Genomic DNA, 23,272 nt, shown 5'->3' with positions numbered 1-23,272 from the left:
AAGATCGGATTGTAACTCTTTGTCATTTTTAATGCATAGTCTTCAAGCCGCTTTCTAAGAATGCTACGATTTGGAAGACAGGGACAAATTTAATCTATAAGTTGATTTTAATCGGATGTGTATTTTTTTTTTTTTTTTAATTTTTACTGGGCGCAACTCTTGACAGAGTACTGCCCGAATGTATTTGACAATAGACAGACAGGGGTAGGGTTACAACTGAACACAGAGAGAATAGAGCGACTGCTCTGGAATAAAAGACACGAATAGAATTGAGACAGGGGAAACCGGGCCTATTTACCACGCACTGGGCAGGCGCCGTTCCAGCGAGCTCCGCCTGGTTTTTTTTTTTTTTTTTCGGATGTGTATTGGACTTTATATTTCTTAATCCGTGGAGATAACCTGCGGTTATGGTAGTATGTTTGTTTTCTCCAATCAATTTTATTTTCATTACGTTGAGCCTGAATAAAGTAGCATGTAAAATTAATAATGTTTTTTTCTATTAAAATAATAAATGAACGCGAATAAATGTTCATAAAAAAAAATGAAGGTTAATAAAATACAACCATGTAATTGCTAGTTTTCCCATGTTTTAACTTTCCGGTAAATTTCTGTTATAAAAGCACTAACATGTCCATTCTGCATCATATGAGATATAAAATCCAGCGCGGTAAAGACAGCTAAGTAAGAACATGCAGAAGTCAAATTCAAATACATTTTCAATTTGAAATTTCCAGCACCCTTCCAGTTCCATATGCTGATATTACAATTGTGGATCGATAATGACAAGCAGTGTAGGGAAGCCTGTTTATCTATACTAAATTGACTGGACGTTATCACTATAAGTCCAGTATCTTTGTTTCTTTTACGTTTGCTAAGACGCTACAACTGTCACAGTGATCTCAGTCTGTCCAGCTAGTTGGTGACACCGTTACTCGTTTTTACCGAAAACAAATCATTCAACAATATAAACTATGAGCCTTCAAGAAAGCAAGTCCTACTTATCCATTGACCCTGAAGTGTTAAACAGGGCCAAACAAGCCATCGGTGAAGACGACGAGAGAAAAGAAGCCACGTTGAAAATCATTAAAGAATGGCTGAAGAAACAGCCTCACTTGACATGTTCTCCAGGTGAGTCAGTCCGCTTTTCATACCTTTAACGGCATACACGTACCTAATTGATTGAAAATTCCTAGATGACAGATTTGTCCTTATGTACGCCAGAGGATGTAAATACAGTTTAGAGAAAATCAAGCGCAAAATTGATTTGTGCCTCACTATGAGAGCACTGCTTCCAGACATTTTCGGTGGATGGGATGCTAAGAGACCTGAGATTCAAAACGCTCTGAAATACGGGTAAAAAAATGATAAGTTATCGCAGGGCATGTTTATAGACGTAGGCTACATAATTCTTTAATCATTGCAGGATAATGCTACCTCTACCTGGATATGATGATCTTGGTCGTAAAGTGTTCATTTACCGAATGGGATGTTTTCCTCCCGATAAAGTGAAGGTTGAAGATTTGGAAAAAGCGTCGGGAATGGTTGCCGAGGTTTTAGCTTATGAGGAACCGGTGATGTTCATAACCGGTGCGGTGGTTATTGTTGATTTCGAGGGCTACTCACTAAGCCATCTGACACACAGGCCATTATCGTTCATGAAGAAGCAAGCGAAATACTTTCAGGTCACGATAACAATTTATTTATTGCTAACGCATCATAAAACATGTAGCCCAGTTTACGCATGATTGCATAACAGATTAATATAATTTTACATAACTTACAGGATGCCGGCCCAGCGAGCCCTAAAAGCATAAACTTTATCAGAACTCCGGCTGCATTTAACGCCGTCTACAATCTCGTAATGGGTATTCTAAATGATAAAATGAAACAAAGGGTATGATTTATTTTTCGGTTGTTCATTTCAATCGGTTCTTTTCCTAATGTTAATACGTGAGATTACTTCCAAATTTGTCTCAATGTAGGTAAAAGTACATGGCAGTGATTTTGAATCTTTGTACAAAGAAGTTCCAAAAGCTATTCTTCCGTCGGATTACGGAGGCCAAGGACTTTCTACTGCGGAACTAACAGGTATGTTGATATCTTGGCTGCTAACGTTGCAGGTCATTCTCATATTTTCTATTTCACACAATTTGTTATGTACTTATTGGTTTTGTCTAGTATTTTATTGATTTATTTTCTTATGCGATGCAGATTTTTGGAAGAAAAAAGTTGAAGACAATCGGGATTTTCTTCTTCAGCAAGCGAAATATTTGGCCGATGAATCCAAACGTCAGGGTAAACCAAGAACGACGGAGGAACTCTTTGGCATTGAAGGATCATTCCGCAAACTTGACGTTGATTGATCAATTTTTTTTCTTTCTCAGACACAGTATCATATACTGAATCAAATGTTGGATTTTGATTGCTTGGTGTATGGATATCAAGCAATAAAAAACCCTCCTTGTTTGTCTCAACTATATTTATTCAAAGTGCTTATCGCAAACTCTGTTTGCGTCATCGTTTGTTTTTTCCACTTTGTGCTCATTGAACAAATTCAGGGCAGCACTGCGAAAGCTTAGCCTACATGATCTTGTTATTTTTAGGTTATCTCCATCGATTTTTGTTGCTTCAGATTAGGTTGTGAAAAACCAGGAAAACATGAAAATTCAATAAGGAATAAATCCACGTTCGTGGGTCACCTTCAGTCTTTAATGGAGACGGCTTGTGAGTATGGTAATAACATTGCTTGGTTTTTACGTGCGAGATAGCTGTTGAACTGTACTAGTAACAGTAATTGAAAAAAATTATATAACATCAATAAATAATAACGACTTTGAATTTAAATAATTCAAAAACTATATATTCAACAAGAAAACGAAGTCAATTTTCATGATTCTCGTTAAATTTTGTACAACATTTTTTTTAATTAAATGAAATGAGCAAAAAAGTCGGGCTTATTTTGTCAAGCTTATTTTTCAAGTCCGACTTTTCGTGAAAAAAAGTTTTGTCTTGAAATTCTAGGAAATTTAACCTATTGTAAGCAAATTTGAACACTGGATCAGAATAAAATATTATTTTAACGGTCAATTGTGTAGTTTTTCAATAAAACGGAATCAAAGTGGTTTTTAGAGCAATCACGTTGAATAAAAAAAAAACTCGAAAACTTGTGGAGTGGATTTTCGTGATTAACGTAAATTTGTATTATAAAGCACGTATAGTTATTTAAATTTGAAAAACAAAAAGTATATTGGGAAAAACAAAAAAGTGGGACATTTCGTAATAAACGGAACCAAAGGGATCTTCGTGCAATAACTTTGTCCGACCACTTTTTACGTTTATTTCAAAAACTATTAGCCCAAAGAGAAAGTAAATATGATTTTCTAAATTCTCGTTCAATTTTAAATCGAAATCCTGTATTTTAAACTAAATCTAGAATTTAGTCAAAAATGAAAATGAGGGAAGGCCTTCTCACTTTTGTCAAAATCGGTAGAAATTGACATCTCTTAGAATTCGACAAAAAACACACACATTATACTAGAAATTAATCGCTGATTTCAGCTGGTATATATTCATTTCCCCGTCAGTTATTCAGTTTTAGAAGAACCCCGCAAATATAGGGAGACTATAGCGCAATTTTAAGCCCGAATTTTTCACACAGGCTTACGGAATTCGAACACCAATACCGAATAAAATATTAATATCCCTGTTAATTATTCAGCTATTCAACAAAAATTAAACCATGTAGTGATCTATCGTTCTAGATTTGAGTGTGGTGTCCGAGACGTTTACTGACTAATGCCAAGATACTCACGATATGGCATCACACTCGTAGACTCGTGGACCTCCAGTAAGACTGAAGGGATAATATTTCGTTTATCTTTCGAAAAATTGCGAGAATCCGGTTTGGCAATTCAAGCCAAAGTTCTTTAGAAGGCCAAAGTTTGATTAATTATTATTATTTTTTTTAAAGCAAACACAAGGGATGCCAAAGTTTTCCGACTAACAAGTAAGTCGATAACGACATTTCTGCATCAATCCAGTGAGAACGTGAGTCCCAACCATCGATCCGCTTGCGACACGCCATAAACTTAAATTGGTACAAAAATAAGGCTTTAGGTTTTTTAATATACGAAAATCGAAAACAAAGTGCTGTTAACGCACCAACTTCAGTTTTGGTTTTTTACGCTTACTTTAAAACTGTAAGACCGACGGGAAAATAAACTTGATTTCCGTAATCTCCATTTAATTCTGGATCGAAATCATGTATTAAAATGTGAATTTAAAATTTGACCAAATATGAAAAAGTGGGAAGGCTTTTACCCTTCTCACTTTTGTCAAAATCTGCAAAAACCGACATGTCATGAAATTCGACAAAAATCAAACGGTATAATCAAACTTGAACGCTGATTCTGATTAGGCTACTCTTTTATTTCTAAATGGTATTTTCAACAGCTGACACCACTAAAATGCATTGCAGTTGCAACTAAATAAAACCAACAATAAACTAGCCGTATAGAATGGTGTGCATAGAACGAGCTTCACATGGAATTTCCAAAGCTCCGCGCTCAGCGTCGTTTAGTAAAATTGTTTTGTCATCGTCCGACCTGTATTTTGAATAAAACGTCTATAGAAATCAGCGTTTGACAGTGGTATAAAAAAAAAAAACTTACTGATTCAAAATGACGACTGCTCGATTTCCGTCCGGCAGCACGAAAGCAGTTCCAATAAGGGTCGTGTCATTCAAAATGTCAATATTTACTCTAATTGAATTTTCTGGTACGTATTTGGAAAAGTGACCCATGGCATAAAACATGGGCTGTTTGTAGAATTCGTCGATGGTGTTGTTCACGATAATAGGCGAGTCTACGAAATTCTCCGACCAGTTTGGACCTCCCCCTTCGTCCAGTGCAAGATTCCAGTCAACCCACCCTACAGCCCAGTTATTCATATTCTGCGCATAGCAAAATATTTCGAATAAGCCTCAGTTTCGCGTTTAGAGTTAGAAAATTATGCAAAGTGTAAAGAGATCTGTAGCAAGCTCCGTCCACAGCGTTTTAAAACTTTCATAAAATCACGAATGCTCATCACGTAAATGAAAGAATTACAGCAAGATTGTAGAAGTAAAAGTAGAATTTCTAAGAGGATGGTAAGTTTACCTCAATTATGTCTGTGGCGTATGATTCTAATCGGTCCCAAGCTCCGAGCACAACAGTTTCTTTGGGGAAAGTACCTATAGTCAGAGAAATATAAAACTTGTGTTCACTTAAGATCTTTTGCACGTAAGAAAACTGCTGGTAGCCAAGTGGTTAGTAATTGAAACTAATACGTAGGCATAATAGATGTAGTACCCTCGCAAGCTTCAGTTGCTAAGATGAAGCGATCGGGAAACATTTCGTGAGTAGTTGTCAAGACAGAAGGAGGCGCAATGAAATTTTGATACCAATGGACTCCAATACCCGAAACATATGGGTTTGCGTCAGGATTTGCCAAAACCTAGAAAAGTAATCAAATGCATTTAACGATTGAAGGAAAATACTGGAACAAGTACAAATGTATTGAACCTACAGTTTCGGCCCATTCTGGCAAATAGTTGCGCTGGTCATCCTATATAAGCAACAGTTTAAAAATAAAAGCTTATTAATTCACAATTTCTTTATTACTAACTGGAGTTAAATACGATACCATAATCATGATTTTGACATCTCCAAATCCTTTAGCCTGCAAGGTAGGCCCAAGATTAAGACCAACAAATATCGACTGATTTTCTGCGGAAAAAGAAAAGAGAGAAACGCGTATCATCAGAGTTTTGCAATCGTGTTGGAGCTAGTCTTGAACAAGGCAAATGACCTCATCAACAATTGGAGATATGCAAAATAAGACAAGACCTTTCTCGTTTAGTAATCGTATGGGATGGGTTAAGAAACTGGGGTTTTAAGATCATCACAAGTGAAATTTTTGTAGGTATGTTGGTTAAGTATACGTAAATGGAACATATTTCTATGTTCTGTAAAAAATTTCTATTCCTCAAAACTAAATTTTTTTCATTTTTCTAGTTACGGTAGGTTTACACTTAGTGCCACATAAAGTGCACTTACCTGAAGTCCATCCCATGCAGTTAAAGGGAAAACCTGCGTAATGGAAAATTTACATTTTGAATACAAATGAAGTTAAATATTTAGGCTTCACAAAGCAAATTTGTGTGTTTTCAGCTGATTTAATTTCAGTTTTCATACCTGGTACTCGGCCATCAACCGGTTCGTTCTGAGCTGAAAATGTTGATAAAAATAAATTGTGTTGTCGCGGTGTTTAAAAAATAGTGTGATGTACCTGTCAGTGCCCAGAAATTCAAACCAAATTTCGAATACTCTTCGAAAAATCTGGGTAGTAACGACCAAAAAGGAATTACATTTTTGGTTGAGTGAGCATATTGCAAAATCATTCTTAAACAGAAGTTGGAAATGTAAATAACCTTGCGAAATAGTCTGCCCAAACTTGGTAATATTCTCCGAGGAGGTACCCCTGCCCATAAAACTCATTGTTGCTTTTCATCCACGCTGGGGCACTCCACGGGCTGTTAAAAGTAGGACATGAATTTAAATTATTATTGTTAAATCCAAGCACTAAAGACACAGGTAAGAGACACACACCTTGTAAACAGCTTGATGGATTTTGAACTTAAGCTAATGGCCCAGTTGATGTAGGGGATCTGTATAACAATCGGCGTTAAATGTATGATTCGTAAGCGGATACGTAATAAATGTTTTGTTCACTTTGTAAACCAAATCTTCTTCGGTAAGCGCGAAATTGGATAGTGTCACATCACCCGGATAATCGTCGTACGAATAGGTGCGGGTCGAAAAATCCGTCCCGGCCATGGGAACGCGCGCTACACCATATTCAATCCCTCTGCTGCTGAAGTAAGAGCTATCGTACGTGTCCAGTAAAACAATAGAAAGATAAAAGACGGTTAACAATTTTGTTTTTATAAGAGGAATGTGATTTATAAACACTGTTTTAATACAAACTTCATCAAATTGTCTTGTGCAGCTTGAGACAGCCTTGCTATGTTAATTCCGGCCGCATCTGTAAAAGCTCCGCCGAAACCAAGCACATTTTGGTACGTGATCGATGTGTCGATAAATATCTCGTTGGCTTCAACGCGGAAAATCCAACAGTTAATTCAAGAAATATCGAATGGCTTCACAAATATTATAAACGAAACCTACTAATTACTGCCTTATTTGATGATGTTTTGCCAAATTGCAAATTGGTAGCTTGAAAGCGAGCTGCGCTTTGACTGGATGTTATTTGAACTGCTTGTCCAGCTGCTAAAGCACCGACACTAGGAGCTGTGTCACAATAAGTGGCATTGCATACGCAAACGAAGCTTGTTCTGCCATAATCACGACGAATGCAGTCTTCGGCTGACACTGAATGATCAATAAAAAAAGCATTAGGAAAATTTTCTATTATAGAACAAGAACAAAAGAAATGTGTTACCAGTGAGGGAGAACAAGGTAAACACCACGGTAAACAGACGCAAGAAAAGTGTAGCTAAGCTGGCCATTTTGCTGTCGAGGGGTGACAGCGTCAAGTTGTTGGATTCTCTCGACGCCAAGAGTAAAAGCCAGAAAAGTTTGTTGTTTTGGAGGGGTTATCGAACAATCTACAAATTTTCGTATCATGTTGTTTACCTAATAGCATTATATTTATCTTATCTTGGTGTTGATGACAATACACGCAATGCCCTTCCGTGTCGGACTTGCTATCAATTTAAGGAAGTATATGGTGGTGACTGATGAATAAAGAGCCGTAAACACGGAAGCGATTTATTTTTCTTCAAAGGCGATTTTCTAGCAGATGACTCATTACAGGGATAAAACAGACAAAAGTTCTTGTTTCTATTTTTCCAAATCAGAACCTAGCGAGAAAAACTGAAAATAACGAATGGCTGAGCCAAGAATATATGTAACCAAAATAACAAAACGTTTGATTTATTTACTGTGTCCGGTTATAACATTTTCTAGTTATTTATAGAATATTTGGCATCCACGTAAGAAAGCATTAACCATAAACCACCGTATTTAAAGAGCGGGCGGGACAAGTGAATTCCAAGGCACCGCGTTCACGGTCAACCAACATAATTAATTTATCCTCGTTTGACCTGACAAGATACAGAATGGCATCAGTAAGTTATGACACGCAGACGAGTATTTGGAATTCCCGCTTACCGGTTGAGCAGGACTACTGTGTGCTTTCCATCAGGACGTTTGAAAGCGGTTCCGAAAAAGTTTGAATTGTCAATCAGATCAATACCAATCCTGACCGAGTCCTCTGGAATGTATTTGGAAAAATGTCCCAGTGCATAAAACATGGGTTGCTTGTAAAACTCGTCTCTAGCTTTGTTAACAATAATGGGGGAATCGACAAAATTTCCAGCCCAGTTTGGACCCCCGCGTTCGTCCAGCGCAAGATTCCAGTCCATCCATCCAGTCACCCAATGATTGAGATCCTAACATAAAAAATATTTATGTAGATCTAGCTAAACTAAGAAAAACTATAAGGAAAATTTGCATTTAAATAGATTTTCCAATTACAAAATGAAAAAAAAAAAGCCAACTTTATCTGACAATTGTCGCTGACGGTCCTCTACCGGCTTTTTTCCTGTTTTCTTTGGTTTTTTTTTTAATTTATCTAAATAGAGCATATACCTCTATAATGTTGTGCGCATAAGATTCAAGACGTTCCCACGATCCAAGACTAACGGCCGGTTGCCACGGTTTGTCACCTTTTTAATACAAATAGTGGTTATGTTCCATTTCGTATTCATCAGTATTGTACTGATTGTACCTTCGCAGGCCTCAGTGGCCAAAATGAAATGATCTGGGAATTTTTCATGAAATTTGGTTAGAACTGTTGCCGGTGTAAACAGATCCGTGTACCAGTGAACTGCCACACCTGCAACGTACTTTTTCGCCAATGGATGGGACAAAACCTTCCAGAAAGAGTTTGATTTCAATCACTAATAAAGTATAAAGCTTTTTGAAAAACACGGTTGCCTTACACTTTCGGCCCATTTCGGAAGCAAAAGGCGTTGATCATCCTGTTGATTAAGATAGAATCATAAACTATTGTTTTCAATTGGAAATTGCAAAAGATTGCGAACCATAATCATGATTTTAACGGATCCAAATCCACTGGCCTCTAACGTAGGTCCCAAATTAAGGCCAACGAACATTGCCTGCTGTTCTGTAGCATAGAAGGTTAACATGTAAGTTTAAAACAGGTTAGTGAATATAATGCGATGGAACTACATAAGACGGTAGCAACCTTCGAAATGGATATTTACCTGGAGTCCAGCCCATACAGTTGAATGGAAAATCTTCCAATCGAAGAAAAAGAATTTTTAAAAAATCTCAAATAAATAAAAATAATAATAATAACAATAACATGTAAAGCTAGTAACTGCTTACCTGGGATATTTCCATCGGATGGTTCATTTTGAGGTGTAACGGCGAAAAAATGCAAGTTGTGGCTCTTGTATTCTTCAAAAAATCTTTTGCAAACAAAAAGAGCTTTCACCTTGAAATTGAACTTAAAACGTCAAGTCACTAATTTTATTACCTCGCGATATATTCTGCCCATACTTGGTAATACTCTTGAAGAAGATACCTTATTCAATGATGTAGCCCAATTGTTAGGTTTTAAATAAATATTTCCATTAATTGTACAAACATACCCTTTGCCATTTAGTTTGCCATTGCTTTTCATCCATGCAGGGGCACTCCATGGGCTGGCAAGAAGCTTTATAGGTTTGGCACTAAAACTCTGAGCCCAGGAGATATATGGAATCTAGCACATTAAAAATTTTAAATAAGAAATACAAATAAAACATTTAAGAAACATTGATGCACATGAAAACAAATATGTAAAATGTAGGGTTATGGACCTTGAAGAACAGATCTTCTTTAGTTAGGGAAAAGTTTGCTAGATTATTATCTCCAGGAAAATCATCGTAGGTGTAAGCCAAGGTAGAAAAATCACTTCCACCAATAGGAACTCTACCCAGCCCATATTCTATTCCCTCGCTTCCAAAATATGACCTTTATGTAAAACATGTGGAAATGTAAAGAAAAACGCTCTTGCTTGAGCAAAAAAACAAATCGTCGTATTAATGTTATACTTTTTTTGTACTTAAGTAAATTTTGCTGGGCCAAAATCGACAGCTTCGCAATGTTGATTCCAGCTGCGTCGGTAAATGCGCCACCAAATCCAAGAATTTTTTGGTATTGAACAGAAGGATCTATAAATATTTGGTTTGCTTCACGAAATCAAAACAAAACATACGAGTGTTAATCATAATGATGGAGCATTTCAGAGTATATAATTTTTGCGTACACGTACCAAGAAGTGAATTTGAAAACCCCACGAAAGTCAGGTTGGTTATTCGGAAGCGTGCGTCTGCTCTAGTGGAAGAGATCAAAGTAGCTTGGCCTGCCGCTAGATCGCCAACGGTCGGTGCTGAAAATAAAAGAAAATGGATTGTTTTGATCGACGTTATTGCTAGCGAGACCCACTTGCATTGATTTGAAGTATTTTAGGCAATGCGTAACTTTATTGTGAACTTCACGTCAAAATTGACTTACAGTCGTCACAGTATGTGGCATTGCAGACACATACGAAGCTACTTTTCCCATAATGACGAGGGATGCAGTCATTGGCCACTACCACACCTAATTTAAACAAAATGAATCGTTAAAAATCTGAACTGTCTCCTTGTTATCGAATTCTGCGTAAGTTAACAACCTCTGTACACTAAAATTGAGACGAGGAAACTTGTGCAGAAGAAATTGAAGTTTGCCATCTTCGGCAGCACTAGCAAAAAGAGACGAAACCAAGTATCAAAACACACTAGTGCACTGACAGTCAGTTGCATCTATTGTTCACATACACAACTGACGTCATAGACATCCGACTGACGTATGATAAAGATAAGAATTTCAGAGCACGAACCCTACTATTGTAGGCTACATCTGGAGGCCTATCCACTTCACTAGACGATTAATGACCCAATTAGGGCGTAGACACATGGCAACTGGTTGCGCAAAGAAACCCAGCCTCTTTTGAGAAACGAGAGAAAGATGGAAAAAAAAAAGTTTTCTTAAAATAAACTAAAGAGTATTTCATGTCTAGGAATAGAATGAGGAAGAAAGCGGTGAGGAACTTACACATTATCTGCGTGTAACTCGCGGAAATTTCCGATAAGGAAAATCATAACTGTCCTTCTGAATTAGTTTTACAATGGCAAATCGGCTTTCCTTGAGAAATTTACTAGCATGTGGATTTCGTGCGCCAATTAAACTCCCGTGAAATAGTTCCAATCGGTTGTTATGTAAGATGCATGTCAATGAATTATCCAAGGCAACACGAGAGGGTATTACGCGACGTACAATCACGGACATGGTTCTCTAATGGGAAATGTTTGTTTAAAAATTTCATATAAGGAAAACAGCTCATTTATCCTTTCGAAATGTGATCGGCTAATAAAGAATTTGCATGGTCCAGCAAACAAATGCAAAAATAAAAAACGTTTTGTGTCGGGAGTCGGTGTATTATTTTCCGCAAATGAGGCAAAGGCCTTAACATGAGACACATTCTCAATACGAACGGACAAAACTGGTTATTTACAAATGTATTTGAAAGTAGCTCTGGTTCTATGGGAACCGGTGGTTCCTATGAGACCCAGGACAAAGCAAATATGATGACACACGACAATAAAATATGAGAATGAAGCAGACCAATATGACAAAAGTATTTGATGTGGCTCTTTATATGGCTGTAACTGAATATGGTTATTTTAAAAAAAATCTCATATTAAAAAATTAAGGTGAATTTATCAGAAATTTCGAATGGTCGATGTGGCATCCAATGGAAATTGACTACTTGGGTTGGGTAATAAAATAAGCGGGAGATTCTCTTTCCGCAAAATTCGTCTTTTCACCTGTTTGTTTGTTTGTTTGTTTCTCTCTTGTTTCGGTCTACTATTGAGCTTGACGTTTGCCATAAGCAAATCGTCCGTACAAATACCGTCACAAAGATTTGTTACTGGTAAAAAAAAAGCGAATACCACGCGAAACAGATAACTGCAGAAAAAGAACAAGGGTTAGAAATGTCCCCCAAAAATAGTCTGGGTGTCAGGTGAACCCGTCGCATTTGTCTTTATACGGATGTTTGGGAGGGATAGCAATTATTCACAGCCACTAGGTGAAACAAAAAAGAAAAAACTTTGCAATTCGTAAAGAGACCTGCATATCTTGCGACTTTTTTGACGGTATACACAACTGTCTGATACATCAATTGCAGAGGTGAAGCTCTTTGCGTTGTCTGCAAATGTCGCATTGAACGTGACAGCACCAAACGAATCGGCAGTTGCATTTTTCCTCCAGGTCGATCCAGCGCGTTTGGTAACCGCGCCCACAGCACAAGCTTTTTATCCATTCGTGAAACAAATTGGAAAAACAATTCGTTTGTGCATTAAAGACATAAGCTTACAAAAGGGAAATTAGTGATGTTAAGAAAGGAGAACACTTACAGGCTACAACCATCGATGGCTTTGCTCGTCTTGTTGCAAATTCGGCTCTTTGTACCCAGCACTCCCAACCTGTTTAGTTATGAAAGAAGGTTAAACTTTTAGGTGTATCGGTATATACATCACGTATGGCCCATCTGTAAGTTAGTAGACACAAGCTATATGCATATGGTACGAGACGTTTCGTTTTGAAAAAACAATGAATAACATATAGTCAAATTGAGCAGCGACTCCCTTTTTCATTTAAGTGTTCCCGTTTCTTGATGCCACTCAAAGAAAGACGGAGATATTAGTCTCCGTTTTTCTTAGATTGATTCGATTCTATTAATAATCCCTTGTGCCATTAATTCTATTTAATGAGAAAAGCATATAGTTTGTCGGGCTTGAAGGCTATATCAATTCACAAATTGAAATGATGCCGTTGAAGAAATGTCTGTTAAAACCAGACAAAGATAGAACAAGTAGCTTACGTTTGGTTACGTTCGCAGTAGTCGGGTGAATCATCTAAGTAGACCAAATCCTTTTTGGTTGGCTTTTTCATGTTCTTGTCGACGACAAGTAATTTGTTCTTAAGTTTTTTGGCGACGCGGCTGCTCGTGCTACTACTAATGGCGACGCCGCCGCCACGGTAAGTCATCTGGAAAGCCCCTTCAAAACGCTCCATCAAAGCAGCTCCTATCTGCGTTGAGAGATTAAAAGTATTTCCCCTTTTCAACACACACGTCACATTCAAACGATTCTCTGTACTCATAAGAGGGCATTGTAGCTACTACAGTTATTAGAGAAAATGTTGGAATTAGTCTTGGGGAAATGGGATTTGATTTGACAGTTTTGTGTTTACATTTCTTCATTTCTCTTTTGAGCTATCAAGAATATTAGGAATTAAGTATATGAAATCGATAAAACGAACCTCAGAGAATGCTGCCATTTTGCGCCAGCAAACTTTCATGGAGCTGATGTGTTTCCGTTGAAATCACATATGGACGAATTTAACAAAAAAAAAAAAAGAAAAAAGAAAGGGGAGTTGAAATCAATTGGGGAAAAAAAGGGGAATGGAATGTTGCAGCTTATTACCAAGATCCAGAGACACCATGGCACTTGCACACCAACTCCATTCGGCTTCGGATAGCCTGTATATTAAATGGAACTATTTCGTTTAATTTGAATCATAAATCAATGTCTATAATGGAGTGACTCTTTTATTTAAGAGCCAATGATTATTAAAGTAGAAAGCTTGAGAACGAAAATACCACTTCAGTTCTTACATGACGGGATAAATAGATTGTTCTACGAGAAAACCATCATATAGTCTTGGTACAGGCCTATCAATATTTTTACGTCCAATCAAACGAAATTGGTTACAAGCTTCTCAACAGAGTTTCAAAAAAGCTGTAAACGTCAAACAAACACACACAAAAAAAAACAGCGTCCCTTTTACTATAAGCCGAAGCAGTTCTTGCAATTAAAACTTATATGATTTACAGTTGATTAAATTAAAGGCTAACCCTTCTTCCGGCCTCGTTGTTGTGAAGATTCATCAGTCCTTCGGCTTGCTGGTTATCTTCACGAGCGTCGACAAACTCCTTGCTGAATCTTTCACCAAAAGTGATGTCCTTGCGGTGAATAAAGAAAAGCACATTCAAGAATATTCATTTATATCCCAGCAGCTATATTTAGTCTACATATTAGAATATCAGTCGATAACTAGATCCTATAACTAAGACGTTTAAAATCTCACATGATCGACGTGCATCGCTCGATTATCGGTTGTTTGTGTTTCAAAATGATGCGATTTTTAAACAATTTGGTTTTTACCTCCGAGCAGCCTCCCCATTCGAAACCTTTTGAAGGTTTCTGTCGAATTTTGCCGTCGCAACCGCACTCGGTAATTTCTCCGCGCGAACAAGCCCTCGTCACAGCGTAGGCAGCACCAGCAGAGCTAATAGCGTACACGTACGCCCTCTCGCGACTTCCTGTTTTCAATACGCATTAACATGCGATAGTTTAAAAGATACAGCATTTTTCTTTGCGTATATTTATTATTCTTTTGATCATCAATTTAGGAATCGCGAATAGGGAAAGGTTTACTGATGGACAGGACGCCTCCAAAGACGGACGTGGACTCGTCGAATGTCGAACAATTCCATCGTTGGGAGCGGAACTGACTTTGGCATTCGCTAATGCCCATTTTTGCTCCTAAGCTGATTGTCTGCAAAATAAAACCACATTTCTACAATTGGCGAGAGAATATCTTTGAACAAGGGAATCATTAACTGTTAGGTGATCAATTGTATGTGCTGCACATTAACTATATGATTGAACGTAATAATACACTTGAGAAAAGATAAATCGTTCCTCGTCCGGGGATCTGGCTATTCAGCCCGGGTGAACCGCATATAAATAAATTGATACACAAATAAAATAAATTGGTATAAAGACGCACCGAAAGTACGTTCTGTGAAAGGCCGCAGAGCTCACGCTGCTTCTCGACGAGGTAATAGAGCCGCTTGCAATGGTCCTTGTAGCTAGTCGGCGTCAACTCCAACGTGCTCTGATAGACGCTCGGAGTCCCCAATAACCTGAAGCGGAAAGGCACACACGAGAAAAAAACAAAAAAAACAAAAACAAATAGAGAATAGCGCTGAGATGAGCACGTCAATCGTTAAAACATTGACGAGGCTTTCTCGTTGCTTTCACGGCACGATAAGAAAAACTAGCAGGCCTATAGGCACTATTTGATTTGCTTGAAAATCTATTTTTGAGCCAACAACACATTTCCAAGTGCTGGGGGTAAAATTCGACTTGACCGATTCCCGCGGCTGTGTGCTCGCAATAAATACGCACAAGTCAACATTAAACGGAATATCAGAATAAAAAATTTAACAGGCGCAAACATACCGTTCAATACTAGATGAGGGGAGGCAAACATTGCACTCACATCCACACTCATAACAAAATGAATTCATAAAAAAAAAATAAAATTTTTATTTGGTATAGCGGCGCTGATAAGCTAAAGGATTTAGTTTGAATTTTTTATACTTTAATTTAGAAAGAAACAAAAAAAAAAAAGTGTGTGCACAAGGAACTTGCGTGATTCTAGTTTCTATACCCGTTTCCTCAATCAAGGATTAAAGGAGGAAACAATACCCTGAGGGCCGTGTTTTCATGCATCAGATGGATGAAGAGACGGGAATTAACAGTGAGAAGCTCCTGTCAGATCTGTCTTTCGTTCTCCCCTCAGAAATGATGATGAAGCTTCTCCAATTTGTTTACCCGCAGGATAACTATATACCTATTAGAGCCACGGGCATGGAGGGCATGTAACAACATAACGAGCTAGACAATGTGATTCGTGCTGAACGGATTGTTTTCAACAACAAAAAGACGAGTGAGGATGCCCTTCAATATATACCCACATATACCCAGCACTCATTTCTGTATATATATATATTCGCTTCCTTTATTATCATCCTGATTTTCTATTGTTCCGTTTCGATGGAACAGCTTGAGAAGCGCTATATCCTTTTCGGTTGTGTGGGGACGATGCGTGCATTAGTTAACGACTATACACTGTTTTGGCTAATGCATGCGTGTATAGCTCACGCTCGTCCTGGCTTGGCAGAATGAAATACTAAGTCTATACACAGTCAAATAGGTGAAACGCGATGCATCATTCGACGAATCGTAGAACTCGCTCTTTTGGCTCCCTTTTTCATGTTTCGTCCTCCCCTTCTTTTCGCTTGTGAGTCGTGCAGCCTTACTTATGCAAACAATAGGTGGATGTCGGATTAGTGTAACAGCAACGCACACAACAACGAAACAGAGGAGAAAGAAGAGACTATATAAAGAGGTGGATAGGGAAGAACAAAAAACAAAAACCCGAGAAGAACATCAATAATCGGACCACATACATATAGTTCACGGAAGCGAAAGAGCAAGAGCATCGTTGTTAATGCCTACTAAATAGTTATTGAAATGTGAAATATAAACTTGGTGCATAACGACTGAAGAGGGGGGGGGATACACTCTTCACAGAGGGATCGACGGAAAAATTGGACAAGATCATGTGATATGCCCTCCCCCCTCCCTCCTACAATGTGTTCGTTGTAAAGGACCTATACAATGTTGTGGCCTTAATATCGTGTATAGGATCGGGTATTATATGTTCCTTTTACCTCTCATTGGCTTTCGACATGTAATAAGGCGGCTGTCACAACCAATTAGTGTTGGAGGGGGAACACGCCCTCCTTCACCTTGTTGAACAAACCCGCAACTTTCGGCCAACCCTGTCTGCCCTGACCTTTTTTTTTTTTCCTTCTGTGTTTACTCGTTGTCGCGCCCGGTATTACATTTGTTTATAGAAATGATGCACTTGTATATTTTCTTTGAAACGAATTCTGAAAGCGGTTTGGCCATCGCCTTGTCCTTGAACGTCACAGAGCGGATGCTAGCGCATTTGATTTATTCCGGAAAGATTGCAGCGAGGATGAAATGATTCTTTTAGAGTTTCGGAATATTTTTGTAATTGGTGGGATTATTAGATCTAGAACTTCGGTGTCGGTAGAACATGTTTATTAGAGGCATTTGATTTGTTACAACGAATATTACAGTTGAGATCTATTATGGAGTTCAAAACTTGACGATAAGAAGCAAGCGTTTGTGGTATGTTTTATTTTTTAAATGTACGCACGATACGCTTTGAAATACGGAACGCTTTCCGTAAAAACATGATACATCAATTTTGTTTTAAGTACTACGCGCTCATGCAACAATTATGTTGTCCAATTGTAGTACACAACGTTTTTCTACATACGACTGTGATACGCACTACAGTGGCCCTTAGAATATTATCAAGAATAAAACGAAGCTGTAACTATAATAGATTTTGAAAGAACGAGATTAACAGTAGTTTAAGCTTTTATCGCTGTCCAACCAGTATTGTCTAGTTATTTTTATGACACTGAAATGTAATTGCGGTTACAAGCTGCTGTAATGCTCTCGCAGGGCTATAAAATCTGGAAGATTTCATAAGGCAAGATCTTTGGTAAACACAATACGTGCTGCTTTTGAACTCTGCGTATCTTTTAAATAGGCCTAGTATAACAATTTGAAATGCATAGGCGGATATGGCGAGCTGAATGCGTGTGTGCATGTAACGGTTTACCACTATATCCGTATAAAAGGCCTGTTATGTTGGATTTTTAAAGGTGCGTCAATAATGGTCCAAAAAAAAAGCCACAAAGCAATCTAAATATCCCAATATTGGCAAAGTGCAAAGCCAGATGTAAATCCAATGGTTATTTCTCTATTTGAATTGCAACAAAATTGCCATATGTTCATGACTTTTCTTGAATCAGGAGGAAGTAATAAACGAAAAAGCAAGAGTCTAACCTAGACCTTTAGCTACGGCTTAATGGCTTGGTTATACACCTATACAAAGGTGGAGGGTTCTATACAGAATTGACAGTATAGGTAGGTCCATAATAGCTTTGTCGCCCTTAAAAAAAGGCACTCGTTTGCTTTTAACTTGAAGCCTAAAGCCATATAGACCCGAAACACGCAGCTGAAGAGTTGAAACGTAGGCCTGTGTATTGGCCTGGCATATAGGCTTCAGCTGAACAATTTGTTCTCGAGGATGTAGACGACATTTTTGTGTAGAACCACAGATTAAAAACGAGGCTTAAAAATGCTCAAAATCTTATGGTGCCGAACACGACTGGCATAGTATACAGGAGAGGTTGAAAGGGTATTTCTTTCCTTTGTGTGCCTTTATTGAGGAAATACAGGGGAAATGGTGTTAGGGTTCTCGCTAAAGCATTCCGATTCTATACGACAGCGGTGTACTTTGGCCTGTTTCATCCCCCTGCGATGCCAGTGCTGGTTGAATGCATGTGTCTATTGAAAGCCGAGTATTAGTAAATCTGTGGAAGTATATAGCTCCACAAATCGTGGACGACGTTGACATTTATACGTCGCGGGGTCCTGTTAACCATCGAGACACCCTCTCTTTCGTCGTTCTTGGCTTCACGATGGCCGTGTCGCTGCAACACACGGCCAAAACGGAAATGCAGCCCTGGGCACGCACAGTACGGTCGCACATCAAACGGAGCTATACGTACGTACACACTTCCCCCCTTCGCGCTATTCACGTGTAGAATATCGAGGAAGAAAATAAAGAGAAATTGCGAAGAATGGCATAACTGGTGGGCCATCGGGGCTTGCCAAACAGTCATAAAAAAGATTGCGGACGATGTTGTTTGATCTGACGATATACAGAGACGGGGCAGTTTGCTGTCGTTAAGCTTTGACTCATCCCTGTTTTTCTGCAGATTTATGACGCTTGCTGGTGATTTTGGCGTTACTTGGTTATTCTCCATCCCTCTTTTTTTCCCCCCTCCTCTGAAAACTTCTACCAAGGCAACCTTCACTCTCCTGCCCCTTTGCCTATCTTTTTTCTTTTTCTTTTGGTGTATATATAGCGTAATAAACCGTGCATGCAGAGTTATAGCCGTTGAAACGCCCTTCATCAAATAGTGAATAATGCGTCTCGGTCCCAAGCCCTCATGAACCGATACGAAGCGGATGGAGACATCGGCCGTCTTGATGTGTCAACATTTTTCCTCTTCTTTTTTTTTTCTATGGCCTTGTTCCTCTACTCAGCTGTTTCCATCAGCGCTATTCTATCTTGCTGATTTTTATTCTTGCCTTTTTTCTTTTTTTAAATACTTTACGATCACTGATTATCATTTTTTGCTGTTCTACCAGAGAGAAAGCCCATCCTAAATGATTAGAGCCTACAAAGTTGTCATCTGATGTCCCAATCATTAAAACAAACAAAAACAACTGCTGATGTTTCCTTTTTTTTTTCCCTTTTAAAATCTTACGATCTATATGAGAGTAAGTGTGTACTATGACAGACTATACGGGCAGTTTTTGCGGTACACTTGTGTTGATTGTAAATGATAAAGCGTCGCTGCCTATCACATCCAATAGTATAATCTAACACAGCAAAATCCAAGTAGCTAATCCTAAGCTTGAGAGAATGGCAAGCCAATTGTTCCAAAACATTTCCCCAAAAGTGGGTAAATAAGTCCAATCGAAAATTGTTTGTTCTCGTGGCAATTTTTCTATCCGTGACAATAGTAACAATAAAGCGAAAACAAACAAAAAACACAAACAAACAAAACAAAAATGAAGATTGAAACGCGCCCTGTTTCACCCAACGACGTATATACACATATACATATAGCGATCCATGGCAACCGTGTTAAGATTATTTGTTTGTAGTTTGGTCGCAGCAAAAACGCCTCTCACTTTTCTCTCTCTCTCTCGCTTTCTGTCTGTATGTATACGTACGGTGCGCTATATAGCGTTCTATATTACAAACTTCAAAAGCCCACACGGGGTCTTTGCCGCCTATAGCCATCCAGCATGGTGGGTGGCTCAAGGGAAGCCATGAAACGAGAAGTAAAAGAAAGAAAAGAGGGATGAAAAAAATATATAAAAACTAAGAGAAGAAAGAGCCGACGAAAAGGAACAAACATTAGTTCCGTTCGACTGACCAAACAAGCTCTGTGTACTCATACAGTACCGCGGTGCCGTGTGTGAGTAGTCGACTGCGTATACAGGGCGCGACCACAAAGTCGAGCATGAAAAACTTGTTCAAACGACTGCCGAACACCCCGAACGTGTGCCATAAACTGACTGTTAGATCCGTTACACTTTTGCTTGCACATCAAAATCGGACGCTGGCTGCGTTTAGACCATCACACATCCACTCTATAGCCATCGAAACTGGATCAAAGTGTTTCGCAGAAAATGTTTCAGTTATTGCTGATAATTAAACGTCAAGGGTTTTCGGGAGTTTTCAGCGTTTGGTCTTGTATTTCGTTGGCAAGAGGCGTTGAATCTGTTCAAGACGGTAACTCTGTTCAACACTTTTCCCATTAAAGATTCGACTCTCTGTCGTCGTTACGGTCACGGGGAATGTGTCCTTCACCTCAATCGTGCCGTGATGTTGACCGCTGAGTTTGCTGATTTACATCAATTGCCCTAGACGGCCAAGACAGACAGACAGACGTGCGCAAAATTCATTACGTTGCGCTGTGTAACGTTGTTGAGGTATAGATGCAAGCCTGGGCTTTTCGCAGCAATGAAAGAATTGAACGAAATAAGGTAGAGGACATGTTATGGGTTCAAAAAAGGAAGAAGAAAGAGAGAAGGAGCAGACAAGAGCGAAGGGTGACACGAAGACTAAAGAGACGAAAGATCTTTGGTGTTCTGGTATACAGATTGTAATGCGCGGATATGGGGCATATTTCGGTGAATTTCTGGTCAGCTGGGCTCTACTCAAGATTTACGACTTTTGACGAACTTGTGGGAGGGGAGGCTAAAAAGCAGAGGGTGCTAGAAAAGGAAGGAAAGACAAGTCTTTCACTCGCTTCAAATTCTTTGTGGGGAGCCTATTCGTACATAACCTTTTATTACACAGGATATCTACGAAAGCCAAACGTGCAGATTACCAAAACACGTATAAAGGCACAATATAACATGGCGTCAACTGAGAGCCAATTTCATTTTATTTTGACGTTAAATATTCTACATTAGATATTATTAGGTTGAGGGGTGTTACACACGCAATTCAGCTTGCCGAGCTCAATTTTTTGTTTCCCCTCTTATTTTGCTAAACCCTTCGTTTGGTTCCATAGTTTAAAACTATTTAGAGCCCCGGCGGATTTTATGTCGCCAATGACCAAGATGAGCTATTACCAGTGGTCGTATAACGTGCGCGTGGCTGCGTGACAGACACCAATGCAGCTGATGAACCAGTGAAAAGGGAAGAAAATTTTTTTTTTCAAACAAATAGACAGGATGTGTAGTGTTACTACTGGAGCGACTATATATCTAATTTTATACGTGTATATACAGTATACATAATGTTGTGGAGAGGGATGGCAAGCGGGTTATAGTGCGTTGCCGGGTTTAACTACCCAAAAAGCGGAAGGGTGTTTTCGACCATTTCACTCTCTCTGCTAGAGCTAGTTTTTTTTTTCTTAATATCTGGAAACCATTACTATATATACTGTTGTGCTGCCAATGGTGGGTGCCTTTTGACACGAATTTTTCTCCCCTTTTTTTTTCCTCTTTTTTCCCTATTCTTTGGTAAAGAGCTAGAGCAACGAAGCTGCTGGGCAGGACGAATGTATAGGGACTTTTGGCCGCGCGTCGTAAACGTCACAGCCAGGGCTACAAATTCCGTTCTTCCCCCCTCTCACCACAGTAACACAGAGTCAGAGGCTTGAAAATCCGTTGTTGGGGGGAGAAAAATATACGCACACTACTATATTATCTATATACACAGTTATACACACACACACACGCACACGCAAACCATCACGCACACAGAACTTTAAAGGCCTAGAAATAGAGTAGGGGGGAGAGAAAACAAAACGGTTAGCCTATTCGGACGCCTAATATTTATACCCTATCGTCCCAACGTCGACGACGCCGATGTCGTGACATTGTACCCCGTTCCGATACCGTCCCTGGGATGTGGTGCGGTGATTTCAATCGTGGAACTGGCCGTAGGCCTAGATGTTCACGCATGCACGAGAACTCGAACTTTGACGTGTTTCTATCCCTTAGCGTGTATGTGTTAACGAGTAGATTTGGAGGGCGTTATCTGAGTAAATGCTAGAGAGAGAGAAAAAAGAAAGATGCAATGACTTACCACCAACTGGCCGTAGTGACTTGAACGTGAATGATCAACATGATGAGCAACGCGAAACTCGAGCGCACACCGCCGGCATTTCCCGCCGACTTTTTGGCCATCTTGGCCGACCTGACGGAGCGGACGGACCACGCACGGTTGCTTATGGACAACGACTCCATCTTAACATTCTGTAGGTTTTAAAAAACTATGGTCAAATGGCTTAATTTTCGTTCTGCTTAGAAGAGAAGTGGTATAGCTGGACGGTCAGCACTGTTCAGGACTTCCAACACGTCTGTAGCAACTGACTGACGAAGCTTCCACATTTGAGGAAGAAAAAAAAAGGCAGCCAACGTTCCATACAACCTACACTCTCTGTCAAGCCAACAAACTGACTTCGTATCATGTTTTACTGTTCGGCAGGGTAGTAGGATCTCCATATGGCTTGTTAGAGACTTCAGCTTGTCTGATGTAGCGCTATACTTTTCACACGGGTTTTTGAAGTAAAACAACTAAAACTCTCGTTTTAGGATAACGTACTATATAGAAGGACATTTGGACATGCTAGAATTTTAGATTCTCTATTGGCCAGTATACACGTGAGCTTTGCATAGTTTGCAAAGTTGCAAAAGGAACTATGACAGAGTAAAAACGAAAATACTTGAAAAAACATTGAATCTCTAATATTCTAGCCTAATCAGTTTTAAATATTTAAAAAATAATAACAATTTCCTGGATTTACTTATAAGCAGGAGTGAAAAATGTCTTAACTATAAATGAAGTAGGAGACGAAACTGCTTGAACCGAGAAACATCTTTCGTTCGATCGTGCCCGTTTTTTTACGTCAAGGCTTTTATAAGCTGTTTATGACGCATCGTTTCGTCGCTTCACCAATCGGTCGTCTATCCGAACGCTCGTGTGCACCCATGAACCAAAAAATTCGGAATGTCTTAAAAAAAATCCGACCATTTCGT

General features: G+C 38.9%; 4 protein-coding genes across 6 annotated transcripts; 1 reads left to right on the top strand and 3 right to left on the bottom strand.

Moving 5' to 3' along the window:
- The first annotated feature begins 863 nt into the window (after positions 1–863).
- Positions 864–2,474, top strand: LOC116921005 (retinol-binding protein pinta). Its single transcript, XM_032927195.2, has 6 exons — positions 864–1,128; positions 1,194–1,353; positions 1,424–1,682; positions 1,784–1,894; positions 1,983–2,088; positions 2,212–2,474. The coding sequence occupies exons 1-6, from the start codon at positions 972–974 to the stop codon at positions 2,361–2,363; spliced, it is 945 nt and encodes a 314-aa protein (XP_032783086.1). The 5' UTR covers positions 864–971; the 3' UTR covers positions 2,364–2,474.
- A 1,933-nt stretch (positions 2,475–4,407) lies between these two features.
- On the bottom strand, positions 4,408–7,708 carry LOC116921004 (lysosomal acid glucosylceramidase). Its single transcript, XM_032927194.2, has 15 exons — positions 7,501–7,708; positions 7,227–7,430; positions 7,026–7,152; positions 6,771–6,924; positions 6,648–6,706; positions 6,470–6,571; positions 6,328–6,377; positions 6,234–6,266; positions 6,096–6,128; positions 5,683–5,765; positions 5,566–5,604; positions 5,349–5,493; positions 5,157–5,230; positions 4,671–4,951; positions 4,408–4,604 (listed from the first exon to the last, which is right to left on the bottom strand). Exons 1-15 carry the CDS (start codon positions 7,565–7,567, stop codon positions 4,505–4,507), a joined length of 1,551 nt encoding a protein of 516 aa, XP_032783085.2. The 5' UTR covers positions 7,568–7,708; the 3' UTR covers positions 4,408–4,504.
- A 95-nt stretch (positions 7,709–7,803) lies between these two features.
- Positions 7,804–11,009, bottom strand: LOC116921003 (lysosomal acid glucosylceramidase). 3 transcript variants are annotated; one of them, XR_004392972.2, is made up of 16 exons: positions 10,807–11,009; positions 10,647–10,733; positions 10,405–10,521; positions 10,195–10,321; positions 9,950–10,103; positions 9,740–9,852; positions 9,625–9,672; positions 9,474–9,556; positions 9,350–9,382; positions 9,167–9,249; positions 9,065–9,103; positions 8,851–8,995; positions 8,712–8,788; positions 8,232–8,512; positions 8,003–8,164; positions 7,804–7,934 (listed from the first exon to the last, which is right to left on the bottom strand). XR_004392972.2 is itself a non-coding variant. In XM_032927193.2 (15 exons), exons 1-15 carry the CDS (start codon positions 10,934–10,936, stop codon positions 8,065–8,067), a joined length of 1,617 nt encoding a protein of 538 aa, XP_032783084.1. In that variant the 5' UTR covers positions 10,937–11,009; the 3' UTR covers positions 7,968–8,064. The 3 variants fall into 3 exon arrangements, 1 of the variants encoding a protein (XP_032783084.1); XR_004392971.2 differs by having other exon boundaries at positions 7,804–7,921; XM_032927193.2 differs by lacking the exon at positions 7,804–7,934 and having other exon boundaries at positions 7,968–8,164.
- A 581-nt stretch (positions 11,010–11,590) lies between these two features.
- LOC116921001 (protein Wnt-4) lies at positions 11,591–22,611 on the bottom strand. Its single transcript, XM_032927192.2, has 10 exons — positions 22,320–22,611; positions 15,033–15,168; positions 14,678–14,798; positions 14,405–14,562; positions 14,095–14,202; positions 13,664–13,719; positions 13,500–13,542; positions 13,060–13,268; positions 12,593–12,661; positions 11,591–12,486 (listed from the first exon to the last, which is right to left on the bottom strand). Exons 1-10 carry the CDS (start codon positions 22,478–22,480, stop codon positions 12,354–12,356), a joined length of 1,194 nt encoding a protein of 397 aa, XP_032783083.2. The 5' UTR covers positions 22,481–22,611; the 3' UTR covers positions 11,591–12,353.
- Between the last annotated feature and the right edge of the window lie 661 nt (positions 22,612–23,272).

The sequence above is a fragment of the Daphnia magna genome, linkage group LG4, assembly GCF_020631705.1.
Source record: "Daphnia magna isolate NIES linkage group LG4, ASM2063170v1.1, whole genome shotgun sequence".
NCBI classification, from domain to species: Eukaryota; Metazoa; Arthropoda; class Branchiopoda; order Diplostraca; family Daphniidae; genus Daphnia; species Daphnia magna.
This window is presented reverse-complemented; position numbering and strand designations above follow the sequence as displayed.

What these genes read in the sequence shown, in the direction of transcription:
- LOC116921003 (XM_032927193.2), bottom strand. Translation starts at nt 10,936, where the DNA reads ATGCAACTGACTGTCAGTGCACTAGTGTGTTTTGATACTTGGTTTCGT. An exon ending in GTTTTCAAATTCACTTCTTG is followed by an intron (nt 10,322 to 10,404) that starts GTACGTGTACGC and finishes GATTTCGTGAAG; the next exon opens with CAAACCAAATATTTATAGAT. An exon ending in ATGCGCACAACATTATAGAG is followed by an intron (nt 8,513 to 8,711) that starts GTATATGCTCTA and finishes TTTTTATGTTAG; the next exon opens with GATCTCAATCATTGGGTGAC.
- LOC116921001 (XM_032927192.2), bottom strand. Translation starts at nt 22,480, where the DNA reads ATGGAGTCGTTGTCCATAAGCAACCGTGCGTGGTCCGTCCGCTCCGTC. An exon ending in CATGGTGTCTCTGGATCTTG is followed by an intron (nt 13,543 to 13,663) that starts GTAATAAGCTGC and finishes GAAACACATCAG; the next exon opens with CTCCATGAAAGTTTGCTGGC. An exon ending in AAATGGCAGCATTCTCTGAG is followed by an intron (nt 13,269 to 13,499) that starts GTTCGTTTTATC and finishes CTCTCAACGCAG; the next exon opens with ATAGGAGCTGCTTTGATGGA.
- LOC116921005 (XM_032927195.2), top strand. Translation starts at nt 972, where the DNA reads ATGAGCCTTCAAGAAAGCAAGTCCTACTTATCCATTGACCCTGAAGTG. An exon ending in ATGATAAAATGAAACAAAGG is followed by an intron (nt 1,895 to 1,982) that starts GTATGATTTATT and finishes GTCTCAATGTAG; the next exon opens with GTAAAAGTACATGGCAGTGA. An exon ending in TTCTACTGCGGAACTAACAG is followed by an intron (nt 2,089 to 2,211) that starts GTATGTTGATAT and finishes TATGCGATGCAG; the next exon opens with ATTTTTGGAAGAAAAAAGTT.
- LOC116921004 (XM_032927194.2), bottom strand. Translation starts at nt 7,567, where the DNA reads ATGGCCAGCTTAGCTACACTTTTCTTGCGTCTGTTTACCGTGGTGTTT. An exon ending in ATCAAATAAGGCAGTAATTA is followed by an intron (nt 7,153 to 7,226) that starts GTAGGTTTCGTT and finishes TCCGCGTTGAAG; the next exon opens with CCAACGAGATATTTATCGAC. An exon ending in TGCCAGAATGGGCCGAAACT is followed by an intron (nt 5,494 to 5,565) that starts GTAGGTTCAATA and finishes TTACTTTTCTAG; the next exon opens with GTTTTGGCAAATCCTGACGC.